This window comes from Arachis hypogaea, chromosome 3 (genome assembly GCF_003086295.3).
Source record: "Arachis hypogaea cultivar Tifrunner chromosome 3, arahy.Tifrunner.gnm2.J5K5, whole genome shotgun sequence".
Lineage (NCBI taxonomy): Eukaryota > Viridiplantae > Streptophyta > Magnoliopsida > Fabales > Fabaceae > Arachis > Arachis hypogaea.
The window spans coordinates 8,244,667-8,259,662 of record NC_092038.1 but is presented as its reverse complement, the minus strand read 5'-3'; the positions used below and the strand labels follow the sequence as shown (position 1 = coordinate 8,259,662).

General features: G+C 29.5%; 1 protein-coding gene across 2 annotated transcripts; it reads right to left on the bottom strand.

Annotated features, from left to right (window-relative positions):
- Window positions 1-6,016: 6,016 nt before the first annotated feature.
- Window positions 6,017-12,949, bottom strand: LOC112789266 (ABC transporter G family member 15). Of its 2 annotated transcripts, XM_025831095.3 has the most exons (10): window positions 12,613-12,949; window positions 12,261-12,492; window positions 10,388-10,467; window positions 9,445-9,906; window positions 9,027-9,149; window positions 8,806-8,937; window positions 8,435-8,719; window positions 8,054-8,326; window positions 7,517-7,624; window positions 6,017-6,554 (listed from the first exon to the last, which is right to left on the bottom strand). In XM_025831095.3, the coding sequence occupies exons 2-10, from the start codon at window positions 12,484-12,486 to the stop codon at window positions 6,198-6,200; spliced, it is 2,046 nt and encodes a 681-aa protein (XP_025686880.1). In that variant the 5' UTR covers window positions 12,487-12,492; window positions 12,613-12,949; the 3' UTR covers window positions 6,017-6,197. The 2 variants fall into 2 exon arrangements, with proteins under 2 accessions (XP_025686880.1, XP_025686879.1); XM_025831094.3 differs by having other exon boundaries at window positions 12,261-12,623.
- Window positions 12,950-14,996: the final 2,047 nt, after the last annotated feature.

The following is a 14,996-nucleotide window of genomic DNA, read 5'->3' as shown; positions in this document are numbered from 1 at the left end:
AAAATATGTGTTGTCATTTCAAATAAAATTCTCTTTCTTTAAATTGTATAATTTTTGCATAAACGTAATTTTATTTATATCCTGAAAGTTTTTTGTTTTTATCATGTACTTTTCTATTTTCACTAGTTATTATAATAAGAATACTAATGTTTTAAAGTGGCACATTCTACTACTAACTTAGGATATTAATATTGTTATAAATAATGATTTCTTCTTTACCATCAAAAACTCTTCTTCCCTAACTGTTATCGAACATTGACAACATGCAAATTTATTACGATCACAGAGAAATAATGAGAGAAAAAGAAGGGGGTACATTGTCTCTGCTTCTGCATCTATCTTCTCTATTTCTGTGTGCTATTTATTATTAAAATTATGTTGCACTGCCTCACCCATCATTATATAAGTATCATTCAATTAATTCACTGCCTCACCCATTAAGCTTGTCATGCATGCATGACCAATTTGTCATATATAACTAACAACGATTTCAAATGTTTTTAAATATCAATATTTTAATATTTTTAATCGTTAATTCTAATTATAATATATATATAATATTAATGTCACCCAATAATTCTATTTTCTTGTTAGGGTTTTTTAACTTTTTTGGATTTCAAATCAAGAAGGAAAGATTTAATTTAAATGTGATTGTAAAATTAATTAAAGAGGAGAATATGAAATTTTGATATAGTTATATTTTTGAAACCAAAAAAACCGTTTTTGCGAGAATGAGAAGTTGCTGTATGTATAAGACGAAATTCGAACTCCCGATACTTATTTAAACGGACGAGTGAGTTTACTCAAACAACTCAAATTAATTAGTTAGATAAATTGAAAGTTATGTAATGTACCTGTGGACTTTATTAAATATTTAGCTAGGATTTCTTGGTTACCTAACAGCACTGAAAGAGAAAAAAAAGGGTAATGAAAGTTTAAGTTAATTAATGTGCTAGACTATGTTAATTTGTTTGGGTAGAGAGTGGACCAATTGCTTTGGTTATAATTAAGCATCATTATTGGTAGAGGTTTAGGTTATATGTGCCATGTGTTCCTGTTTTCTCCTTTAGGTTATTAGGTAATTGTATGCGACCCTTGTCTCTTTTAAACCATACATAGAATAGAATTTCAACGTTGAGCTATCAATGAACTATCAAAAATCGAGGTGCATTTAGTTTCTATTTTTTTAATATATTTTTTTTAGATTTATAAAAAAATAAAAAAATTATTTTCTGTTTTCACTTCCTATTTTTTTTATAAAAATCTGGAAACTATAAATTTAAAAAATAAAAATACAAACTAAATACATCCTAAAATATTATTATTAGTTATTTTTAAGATTTAAAAACTCAGAATTATTTATTATAAAATAATTCACTTATTATTTTAGTTAATCTAATTTAACCAAAATCATTATACATTTTAATGAATAAAAATAAAATAATGGAAATTAATCCATATGTTTGTTAATGCCTTAAAAGTAAACTTTTGTTCTATAGAAGAAATAAGTTAAAGGTTTTTTTTTTCGTTGAAGTTTTTAATAATAATGGATATATAATAAACTTAACCTTTTAATTAATCTAGAATTGATTAATATTACTAATATAGTGATCCCCTAACTATGGTCTCGTATTAGAGCTTTAAGAATAGAAAAAAGAATTCTCATTAAAAACCCTCTACTTCTTTCATGAAATTTGAGTTAGGTTGGGTTGGATTAATTTTCTCATGATAAGACTTGATGCCTTTAGTTCGATTGGGTCAAACAGTGGGAAGATCAAACCGGCCTCTCTTGCCATTCCAGTGAAATAGCTCAAAAATGTAATTATTAAAACTTTTACATACCTCCAAAAACAATGATTTTTTTTTATTTAAATGAAATCAGTAATCACCCAAGTATTTGGGTTGCGAGGAAACACTCTCCTATTATACGATGCCAAATATCCATCTAAACCGGCTAGGCCCAGTTCGCTAAGAAGATAGTTGACATAAAATCCGGTTCTGACAAAAAATACGGTTCTGTCAAAAAGACCCGGTTCTTACCTCTATTTAAAAAAGAATATATACCATTTTGGTCCTCAAAGAATTTTAGATTGGACACTTTAGTCCCAACTAAAATTAATTACTCGATTAGTCCTTAACAATTAATTCCGTCAGTCACTTAAGTCCTTTACTCCGTTAGCTCTACCGGAGGACAAAATAGTCCCTAACAACTCTAACAGGAGACAAAATGGTCCCTAATCTCCTTTGTTCGTAAACGACACTGTTCTCTCCCAATTTCTATTATATCTCGCATAACACTAGCAGTCTAACACTATAACTTCAAACTACACAATACACACTCTATAAATTTAATGTTCACAAGAAAAAAATTTCTCAACTTGTTCTCAACCAATTCATACTCAGGAAACTAATGCCTATATCTCTCAACTAGTTATCGTCTTCGATGGATCTCTTGAATCTAGATAGCAAGTCTGGTTTGTTAAGACCTGTCGTCATCGTTGACATCTCCATCCTCCTCTGCCCTATCATCTCCATGACTACATTGTCCACCACTCGATCGCTTCCTTCAGCTTTTTCCCCGAACCAATGTTTAATTCAGTTTTCATATGAGCGGCAACGGTGACATTGTTCGTTGTATTGATAGCTTGGATGCGAGGTCGAAATTGTCTGCCAACTTGGACTCTGGAAAAGAAGGAATGAAGCACTCAATGTCTATTTCAAATGAGAATTTGCATATGATGTCGAAGGAGAATCTTCTCATGATGTTCTAATGTCCAACAATCTATATTACTTGTCAGAGAGTGGAGAAAGGCGTGCCCTTAGAGTAGTTGTGGAACTTGGTCTTGAGGATGTCGTGGACGTGTTGGGGTTGGAGGTGATGTTATCGAAGACGTGAAAGTGGATGCTTTTGGTGGGTGAAGTGCAAAGGAGGTGAATGTACCAGTTACAAAGATTTAGGAAGTGTGTGATCCATGACATGTTGAGATAGGTGCGACACGTGTGACAATTACACCATGGCTTAATCTTGAAACTAAAGAGGAGGAAGGAAAAGATGGAAAAGAATACTGCGAAGGTGAAGAAGGAGACTATGAATGTTATGGTTATGCAAGATATGATAAAAATTGGGGAAGAACAGTGTCGTTTTCGAAAAAAGGGGTTATGAATCATTTTGTCCTTTGTTAGAGTTGTTAGGGACCATTTTGTCCCTTGTTAGAGTTGTCAGGGACTATTTTGTCCTCCGTTAGAGTTAACGGAGTAAAGGACCTAAGTAACTGACGGAATTAATTGTTAGGGACCAATCGAGTAATTAATTTTAGTTGGGGACTAAAGTGTCCAGTTTAAAATTATTTGAAGACCAAAATGGATATATACTCTTTAAAAAACAAACATTTAAACCAACCAATTTTTTTTTACTTAAATCAACCAATCTCTTCTGCTCTTCGTACCAAAATTAGTCACTAGTATTAAATATGATGAATTTTACTCTACCTTTTTTAAAATAAAGAATAAATTACTCCTTGTGACATATATAGTGATTATTCATAAATTATTTTTCTACCAAAGCTCTAAGATTTACTTATCTTCTCTTTTCTTTTCAATTGACGCGATGTTTCTCTTGAAACTTGATAGCAGTGTCATTTTCATAATTCCCACCAAATACACCTATTCTTCTCCAATTTTAAAACCATAATTCCTCTCAAATACAATCACCATTTCTAATCAATTAGGTTAGGATTTTAAACTTGTTCATATGCTTTCAATCTCCCATCTCAGCGAACACATCTATTAATTTTTCAGCTTTCTCCTTCCTAAGATTTTTTTCTTAGTATTTTTTTTAAAATTCAGTCGGATCAACAATGATACTCCTCTTCAAATAACCAACCCTCGTAGTCTTATATAACTATATAACAAACACAAATCAAAATATTAGTTAGTCATAAAAACAATGAGTCAATAATTACCATTTTAGGATTTTTATTATTTGAATAATGATTGAAAAATAATTTAAGAGCAATTAAAGAGAAAAAAAATAAAAAATAAAATACCTTGGTGTCTTCTTTCACACACCAATTACTATCATTTTTAATTAATATATCACAAATTTCTATAAATTTTTTAGCTCTCCCGTTTTTAGGATTTTCTAACAATCGTATTAGAGATTGCAATTAGATTTGACGATCTTATTCGAACTTTGGAACTCTGGTTAAAAGATAATTTATCAATAATAACTGTATATACCACAAGGAGTAATTTACCCTTTATTTTAGAGATGGCATAGTAGAATTCACCATTAAATATACACATTAAAAATAAGTTAAATAATATATATTAATACATAAATATATAGTAATTAAGTTTATATAGTAATTAAGTTTAGTATGCACATAATATTTTTTTATATTTATTTATAAGAATGTTAATACGATATAAAAAAGTAAGAAGTACACTTCTTTATAAAAATTAACTTATTATTAAAGATAAAAATAAATAAAATACAAATTTTAAGCCTAAATACTAAATTATAAATGATAAGGTCCAAAACATAAATCTCAAATTTTCAATCTGAATTATTAATATAAAATATAATAAATAAAATTCTAAAATTTATTTAATTAATGCAAGTTATCTTACTTATTAATAAATATTTAATGATAAATAATTTATAAGTAATAAATTATTTATGTATAAATTGAATTGTAGACACGATAAGAATAACAAAAATATTTAAAAAATAATAAAAAATAATTTAAAGTAGTCTAAATTTTTTTATTTTAAACTCATTAATTATTGCTAAAATAAATAATTTTAAATATAATAAATATGTAATTATAAATATTATTAATATTATTTTTTAACATTATTCTTGTTACGTGGATAACCTGAAACTGGTGATTTGGATTTAAAAGATTGGCCCAAATATTAACGGAAGAAGGTATCCGATTTGATGTACGCTTAAGAGCCTCCGTCCGAGTTACATATGTGAGAGAATGGAGGGTAGTATCTGCAAAGACACTCCGATGCCTAAGTAAGTAAGGGGTTAAGCAGGTTTTTGAATATTGGAACTTACATATACCGGGTGCAGTATATTTATAGTGGTGATCCAATAAATACAATTGGAGTAGTTCTACTTTTCAGGGTGGATAACTGTCTCTTTATCTTAGAATAGTTGAAATATGACTCATGGAAGTAGGTTGAGAGATTTTAGGGGCAGTTACTTATTTGAATAAATGTTATCTGGCAGACGACAGCTATCTGTCGAGCCCGACTTCTTTAGAAATGAGTCTGTGTTGAATCTGACCTCTCTTGAAGAAGTAAGTGGTCGAAAAAGGCCAATCTTTAAATTAGACCTTTTGATATGCTTGAACATGGACTATTGTGTTGAGCCAGGATATGAACAACTCTAAAAATAATTATCATCTACGTAGTTTATTTTCTGCCTTCGTTGTTATATTTTACGTTTGTATAATATTTTCATTTCATGTCGCAACCGTCATTAGCTTTATCTAAACTTTATTATGGTGATCACTGCAAACATAGTCACCATAAAAATAAAAATAAAAACATTTGTTTGGAACCATGAATCAATCATCTTCTATTGCCTTTTCCCGTTATTTGGATGCCTCAAATTAAATTGAGTTGGTATTTAGTTATTTACTATTGAATTTCAATAAATACAAAATAGAAGTTCACATTGGAGATTTGTGTGAATTGAATGCAATATCATTGTTTGCCAAAAAAAGAAAGAATATAATTTTTTTGCTTTTAATTTTAAACATATAATAGTTAAGACTCAAAATGATCCCTGAATTTTCAGTCGAGTCTCAATATTATTCTTGAGTATTTTTAGAATAATTTTAAGTTTAGGAACGATATTGAGATACTGTAAGTTCAAGAACCACTTTAAATATTAATTCACCGTATAATAAATATCACATTTTTGTAACCTAATTAGAAAAGTAAAATCTCCAATTTTTTTTTTTGTTGTCGTATAGTCCGATTTGTCTATGGTTGTACCTTAATTGAAGTGGTTCATTAATTGATTGTGGAAACATTAATAATTTCCTCTATACACATAAGCTGGTAGAACAATTGAAATTGAAATTTGGTATACATGTTAATTAACAACGCAATCCGAAAATCCAGGAGACAAATTGAATTAATTATATGATATATGATATAAAAGTCTTGTGCTGTGTCTAATGAAGTGGAGAATTAAGACCCTCTTGAGAAGACAAAGAGTGGAGTGGTTGATGCCTCATGGAAGGGAAAGAAGGCATTTTTCTGAATGAAGGTCTCTTTTCAAGTTGCTGAATGGTTCTCTTTGCATAAAGGTTTTTAAACAATGGAGATGCTCTTTCCTTCAACTTGAGTATGGTGAAGAACAAAAGCCTATATACTATGAGGATCAATAATAGTGCTCCTAAGTCCCACCATTTTGAATGGTTTAATTCAATTCCCAACATGTGTGTTATCACATATTCTCCTGTTAATTTTGGGTCCCCTGGTATCATAGGTTCAAACTCAAGTCCAAGCAAGTCATTCTTGTATGCACCCTACATTCCAATTCCAATGTATATATTCATGTTAGATCTTACATCAACAAAACAATACTTTAATATACTAATACAGAAAAGAGTTAATAATATCCCTGTTTTGGTCATTGTTTAAGGTAAAATACAGAGATAATAGAAAAAAAAATTGAAGTTGGATAAATTTTGTCAAATTATACAAGGATTTTAAAAAAATTTCGTGAACACAAAAATGAGTTAATACTCAATTTGGTCTATAAATTTGCATGCGAGTCTCAATTTAGTTTTTAAAATTTTAATTATTTCTATTTAGTTTTCAAATATTACAAACGTGACTCACATTCGTCTTTGAGACAATTTTCAGTACAGAAATGTTAATGAAACAGTGACATAGATCATCAGATACTACCTGAAACTTGTTGTAAAATGATGCAGTTTGAGTTTGACACTTAAATAATCTAAAAACAATACTGTATCACTTACTTTGAGAGGAAATATTCTAATGAATACAACTTACAATGTTGTTTTTGAATTATTTAAGTGTCAAAATTAAAATGGTTTTGATTTACAGTTCAACGTGACTAAATTAAATGTTATCTACACAAAAACTTAATTATTAAATTAGTTACTAAGTATTTTTGTATATTTATACATGTTATTTCGCATATTCTTTTTAATAAAATAATCAACCACCCATATAATTAAATGTGTCCCAATCGAATAATTAAATCATGGCAGAATAATAAAAGATTTTCATGAAGCTCAATTGTATTGGTTGCTGGTTTTTTAATTTTTTTGTTTCAATATTATGACTGAAATATTTTACATGGGTATATATTTAAGTAATTGAGACAGTGACTTAATTATGCAGAATGATTGATTATACATGTAAATGTAAAAAATTGTTATGATTAATGGGTGTGTCATGCATAGACAAATAAATAAGGGGTACAATATTGAATATTCAGGATGAGAAAGGAAACTACCTGAATTGCCCATGCACCATAACTGATATATGAAATTGGGTAGCGCCAAACTGGCTTTGGAAGATCAGATAGCAACCTGAAGAATCCAGAGGTCATCATCATGATTCCCTGCATCAATACAAGCACCAATAATTCAATATTAGTTCATAACTGGAATTTCCTTTTTTGGAATTTCATTTTTATTTTTAAAGTACTTTTTTCTTCAAGAAAATATCATAACTTTTTTATTTCTAAAATTTGAACGCAAAACTACTAATTAAAATACTAAAATATCTATTATATTGACAAACTTCACATTTATTATCATTTCACAAATTCAATAGAAAAAAAGTAGTTCATTAATAGGCACCCAAACATGCCTATTAATCTGTTAATATATATATAAAATAAAAGTATATACTATATGCTACTACCATATTAATTTATTTAAGATTTATTTATTGTAAGGTACATTAAATAAAGTCAAAAATAATTTGGTGGTTTTTTGTTAATATTTTTTTGTTACCAAATATTTTCGTTAATTAATTGGCTGCTTACAATGATTCCAGCTCCTGTGATGATCCCCATTAGGAAATTTGGAACAAGAGAAGCTACAACCATCATGAGACTCTCTATGACAGAGATGCAACCATAGATGTTGAGAGTGAAGAACACAAAGTGAATGATCCCTGGCCTGAATTTCACCATGTTGTATGTGATGGTGCTTGTTGTAAGAGCAATTGCAACCAAGAAAGGGAAAGAAGATAGAAAGTTGGCTAGAATATATGCTGCAACTCCATAGTATCCATTAAGCCTTTCTCTATAGAAAACCTGTTTCAGAGTAAGACATCAAATTTAACTCTAAATGCCAACTCTGCTTTTGAAGTAACAAATTAAACATGTAGTGATGTTTTTATATTAGTTATTTGTTGATGATACCTTCATTTCTTCAATGAATGATGGGAAGCCTCCAATAGACATGAATGTCATGAAGCCTGAGATAAATGCACCACAAGCACCACGAGCTAGGATTGAGGTATAGCTATAGCCAATATCAAAATAGATAGTTCCAACACATATTGAAACTATGATGTAGATTATGATCCTCAACCAGTAGTATCCAACATCTCTACACATGTTCACAAATGATCTCTTTGTCAATGTCCTCAGTTGCTTCCACCAAGTTGCTTGACTTCCCTTTTGTCTCTCATTTTCAAGCCCTTCCTGCAATTAACAATATCATCATCATCATACATAATTATGATCAAAATACAAAAAGAAAACAGAACAACATAAGTAAAATCGGTTACATTGGTAGATAGTTCTTGAATCCTGTCCTTTGCTCTTGTTGCATAAGTTGAACGCCTATATCTATCAACCAGCATTGCTTTAATTTGTGCTGTGGCCATATTCATGAAAGGATCTGCTGAATTTGGAACATCCTAAAAAGGAAAGCAAAATATATGAAACAGTTCCATTAATTAACTATAATTATTATAAAGAATACAATTAATATATAGTTTGTACATACGTGAATTCTTTGAGATCCTTTGAGTGTAGCCGTGACAACATCAAAGTCAGAATTGATGCATCTTAGGAAGTGATCAGAAGGATTCCTTTTACGTGGACAAGGAAATCCGGCTTCAGCAAAAAACTGTAAAAGGTGAAAAATCAGTACTAACTAATTCTAGAAAAATCCTAAAAGCTTCATGATCAACATGCTAGTAGCTAAAAGTATATTTAGATTTGTGGTGAGTTTAATTTGCTTAACTAAATATTATTATGTAAATATCTATAAAAGATTAAGAAGCAAAGAAAATAATTTACTATTAAATTAAAGTAAACACTTACATGCAGTTTATTTTCATGTAAAGTTTATAGTTAAAATCAAATATTAACTTCACATGAAAATAACTGAACGTGAGTTTTCATAAATAAGAAATTGGTACCTGAACGGCCATTTTAGCTTCTCCAAAATAAACGGTTTCGCCGCCGGAGAGCAAGAAAAGGTCATCAAAGAGAGCAAAGACTTCGCTGCTAGGCTGGTGAATGGAGGAGATGACAGTGCGGCCGTCACGAGCGACATTGCGGAGAGTCTGAACGACGAAGAAGGCGGAGGCGCTGTCGAGGCCGCTGGTAGGTTCATCAAGAAACAGCAAGCTTGGCTTTGTGAGGATCTCAAGGGCAATGCTGAGCCTCTTCTTCTCCCCGCCGCTTATCCCTCTGAGGTGCCAGTTTCCGATTAACCTGTCAGCACAGTCTTGCAGTCCCATCTCTATGATTGTTTCTTCCACGATGTTCTCTATTTCTTCTTTCGACATTGATGTTGGAAGCCTTAGATTTGCCGAATACGATATCGTTTCTTTCACTGTTAGGGTTCCCAGCACCACATCCTCTTGTGTTACGTACGCCTGAACAATTACAACAACAACAACAACCATTTTCATGCATTTTCAATCTCTACTTTTCTCTTTTGGCATCTCTCACTTCACCAATGTCTTACTATACACTCGAAATTAATTTCAACACATGTTTAAACAGACGAGTTATATGCCAACAGATTATAGCTCAAAGAGGAAGTATAGGGAGCCAGTACATATTCCGAGATGTTTATTTAAAGCTGTTCACATATATTTATTAAAGTATCAGATGTTTATTATCCCTTTTATACGGATGGTTATTCCGGATAATATGGTATATTGTGTTTGATAAATTAATAGTATTTTACTCTGGATATTCAAACCTATACGATAGCGGATGGTTACTTTTTTTAATTGGGTTAAAGAATCAGCCCATTGTACACATTATATACTTATTCCATTGACTCCCTAGTGGAATTCTAGCTCAAATAGCATATACAATGTTAAATTGAAAATAAGTGTTGTTACTTACAACAAAGCCATAGCCTAGGTTTTTCTTCTTCCCATTGAGAATAACATTTCCTGTCATGACCACATTTTTTGAGAGCCTACCTGTGACAACATATCCAGAAATTCACATATTCAGAAAATTGTACCCTACCACACACATATTTAGAATACAACTTAAAAACTAATTAAGCCTTCTTCAATCAAACAAATTAAACATCTTTCATCACTTGTTCGCTATTATGTTGGCTTTGAATTAAACAACAATATTATTTCATAGTGTACAGCATCATTGTAAATTGTAATTGTAAGTTAGTAAAAATTGGAACTACAATAATTAATTGTTTGATTCACGAATTAAAGATGATGAGGAAGTTTCATTGATCTTGTTATTCTTATGTACAAATATGAACATGGTTTCTTTGAAACCAAACAAATTAATGCAGACAGCATTCAACTCCCTTTGTGAATGTTAGTTGGTTGGGAAGTAGTAGTAAAAGTAGTTCAAAGATAAGACTAAGACCAAACCTCATGCCATACCAATCAATGTTATAAGACCAGACAAAATGTGAGAAAATAGTAACAACCAACCTATGTATATGGTCCTAAGCATGGACCATTCTTATTGTTGAACTACAATTCAATTCATATGTATTACATATAGTTTGATTTTTTAATTTGGCCTAACAAATTATTATAGTTACCCAAAGTTAATTGAGTAATTAAACATTTATAGTATATAGTATAAATTATAATCTCATAATATTAATTATTCCAACCACCAAAATTAAGACACATGTACTGTCTTATACTGATGAATTGTATATAAGAAAAAGCATAAGATGTCGTTTTCAATTGTCAACTATAGCTAAAAATTCGGAAGTATAATATGCTACAACTACAATAGGTATATATATATGGATAATACCGAAAATTCTATATAGTTACCATTACCACCGACTTTTCTCTAATGTTCATTGTTCAAAGCCAACTCACTAAATGAAAAAAAAAAAAAAGAGGAAGCCAAAGTCAACCAAAAAAGTATCAACAACATTTTTGGGGGGTAAAATTAAAGTTAGAGTAGAAAATGTAATTTTTATAAATAATTATTACTACTAACAATAACAAAATATATAGTATGATAAGGTTAGGCTTGTTCCCGGGGAACCTGGACGCTCCATATTTAGTTACTATTCTTTAATTGCAGATAATGACATCATAACCACTTAGGACATAACATTTAAATACAAGGGCCCTGTGTGTTATTACTTGGCCTAAGAGGGAGAATATACTTTTTGGAATAGAAAAAATCTACTATCACTTTTCAAAAATGTAATACCCCAAACATTTTCAAGTTTTAAATTCAGCTAACATGGAAAAGTTTTTTACTCCCAGAAACCCTTTTAGTTTAGAGTACACTAAATTTTAATTTCAATTTAAAGAACAAATAGTAGTAGAACAAGTTGCCATGATTGATGAAGTAATTATACCAAAAAAGGTTTAACACTTGAAAGCACTATTAGGTCAAGAGTATACATCTATAATAGAAAAGATCTAAACTTTCATTACTATTCAATAACCCAATTGATTAGCAAATAATAAAAATAAAAATAAATAAATGGGTAGCACTAGAAAGTCAGAACTATGAAAGACAAGAGAAAAAGGTTGAACCTTTACATCCAAAAACATGTCATGTATGTGTTTTGGGGTAAAAGGGACTCAAAATCTCTCAATGTTTGAACTTTGAACTCTTCATGTTATATCAAAGACATACACAAGATACTTAAAAAAAAAAAAAATCATTTTAAAAACTTGATACATTAATAATAATTCAATATATTATAAATGTACCAAATTTTTTTTCCATTAAGAATATTTTAGAACAGAAAAGTAATAACCTGCAAGTGAATCAAGGAGTGTGGATTTTCCAGAGCCAGAAGGTCCCATAATAGCCATGATCCTTCCAGGTTCAGCATAACCATTGAGGCCATTAAGCAACCTCTTAGTTGGTCCTTTTCCAAAATTTGGAAGAAAAACTTTTAGATCTTCCCATGCTAAGTAGCTTCCCCTATCAAAGCCACTACTATTGCTACTTCCACTTGTTGCAGCTTCTATCTCCATCATGTTTTGCTATAAGAGGAGGAAAGGAAAGATTTTGAACTCAAGATGAAGCTGAATGCTTAAGTTTGAAGCTCAAAAGATCATAGTAATAGTAGTAGTAGTAGAGAGAGAAAAAAAAAACACACTTACTACTTTCTTCTTATTAATTACTATTTTCTTTTTTAAATTTTGTAGGGAGGTGTAGCACTGTTTTGCAACAAATACCAAACAACTAACTATTAATGGGTGCAATGAGATTCAATTAGTAACATGGGAGAATTATGAAGAGAGAGAGAGAGAGAGGGAGATGTGGAAGGAGTTTAATGGGTTTGAGTAAGTACAGATCAGAAGCATATGGGTGGCAAGTGAAGGACATTAATGGTGAGGGCTAGAAGGCCTTTTACATCTTCAATAACCCCATGCTTGTGATGGCACGGATATGGATGTTAGTATGTTGCTATCATCCGTTTTTCAAAAATATTGTAACATCATCATCATCTCACAAAATACCATAACATAAAATAATCATTTTTATTTAATTTTTTTTTATTTTCAATTTTTTAGAAACTAGGTTACATGTCCAAAAAATCTATATTTAAGCATTAATGGATTAGTTAGAGTAATTTTAATTAGATACTTTTTGAATATTATTTTTTATATTTATAGTAATTGAATTAATTTAAATTTAAAACTTGTATTGGATATAATATTTAAAATAAGACAAATATCATTAAAAAAAAACTGTATCACTTTAAAGAATGACTAATTAAATGCTATCACTTATATAATTCATTAAATGAAATAATTAAAAATAATATAAAATTTAAATTGAGTTGAGACCAAGTATTAGAATGACAAATTTTACACTTAGTCGATTTTAAATTAATTTTTATATATATGATCTCACAAATATTTATATGATATTTTATAAAACCTAAAATAAAATTAAACAAAACTAAATATTAGAGATGTTCTTAAGATTTAAAGGACTAAAGATATATATATTTTTATTTAAAATATCAAGTTTGCTTTCATTAATATTTGAAAATGATATGAACCTAAATGAATTAATAATTATTCATGATATGACACAATTATATTGTTTGATTAATGCAATCAATTAGAATAAGACTTTTCTTAATTATCTATGGTGTAATATATTTATGCATGTACTTATATAATTAGCAGGAACATTTAATGTCTTTTTTAAATTAAAAATTGGACCAATTTAACAGAAACTTGTACTGCATAGAATTAACTTATACAACAATAAAATTAAATTAAAGCAGGTCTAAGTTGTTTTCAGGACGGTTCAGAAACAAGAATTGAATTCGATGTTGATATTAAGCAGTCATTAAAGACTTGAATTACTTATAAGCTAAGGTATATTAAGTTCATTATATATATGGACCTTATCATTTTAGCTTGTCTGTACATAGAGCTTTGTTATTATTCTTTTTTGACACTCGACACATAAACGATTAATTATGAGTCAATACTCCATCTCTGACAATTATTTTAAAAGGATAACGAGGTTTTCAAGAAAAAAAAATACTCAACTTAGTTTTTGATATTTTTTTTAGGACTGATTAGCTCATGTGCAAAAAAAAAAAAACAACATTAATTTTTTTTGATACAAGAGTTAATTCGTCCCATAAAATTAAAGCTCAAAAATCGAGTTTTTTGTCATAAATTTCGTTGTCTTTTGAGATAATTATTAAAGACTATTTTAAATTTTTTTATATATCGTAGATTTAAATTTTGTTTAAAAGTCTGTCATCAATCAATAAATTATTATATGTATAAAATAAAATTTGAATTTCCCATCAGTTGATCAAGCTAATTAAGTTGGTTAGCTTTGATATTTATTTATGCATTAAATGCAACCCAATATAAGTGTAGACACACATCATCTACATACAACAAGGTTAGTAGATTACAAGGTCAATGACGTTTCTCATATTTCTTTATTGATATTACTTTTTTGTTACATCCATTTCTAATTTTCTATATAAAACAAGGTCTCCCTCTCTACTATACTTGCTATGTGTAGATAAATATGAACGTACTATACAGTATACACACCTCACGGCAATGGAAAGTAGGATCTAGGAAGGTGTACCTGCTTGCACGGCTAAGCATAGGGGTTTTAAATTAGCCAATAATTGCATACATGCTTGTGAAAGAACTTACAAGCTCACTAGATTTTGGAATTGGAATATGAGCCTAGGGCAAGCGTGCAACACTGCTAATTACAACATTAGGCTCAATTTCCAATCGTGATTAGACTGTCGTTACGATTAATCTTAATAGTAACTAACCTAAATTGATTTAATAATTAGTTTATTAGTTTATTTAAATATATATTAAAAGTTAAAATTTCAATTTTTTATATTTAGTAATTTATTAATTCGTGATAAATTTTTGAATAAAATTTCGATTTATAACAAATTAGTTCTTAGTCTACTAAATTAAGTAATACCGTAAAAAATAAAAAAAAATTAACCTTAATAGTGTATATTTTTTTGTGACTG

Bases quoted from the DNA above. Each gene is read 5' to 3' on its own strand.
- LOC112789266 (XM_025831095.3), bottom strand. From the start codon at position 12,486: ATGATGGAGATAGAAGCTGCAACAAGTGGAAGTAGCAATAGTAGTGGC. The intron at 9,907-10,387 runs GTAAGTAACAAC...GTAATTGTTCAG, and splicing joins ACCTAGGCTATGGCTTTGTT to GCGTACGTAACACAAGAGGA. The intron at 8,938-9,026 runs GTATGTACAAAC...TTTCCTTTTTAG, and splicing joins AAGGATCTCAAAGAATTCAC to GATGTTCCAAATTCAGCAGA.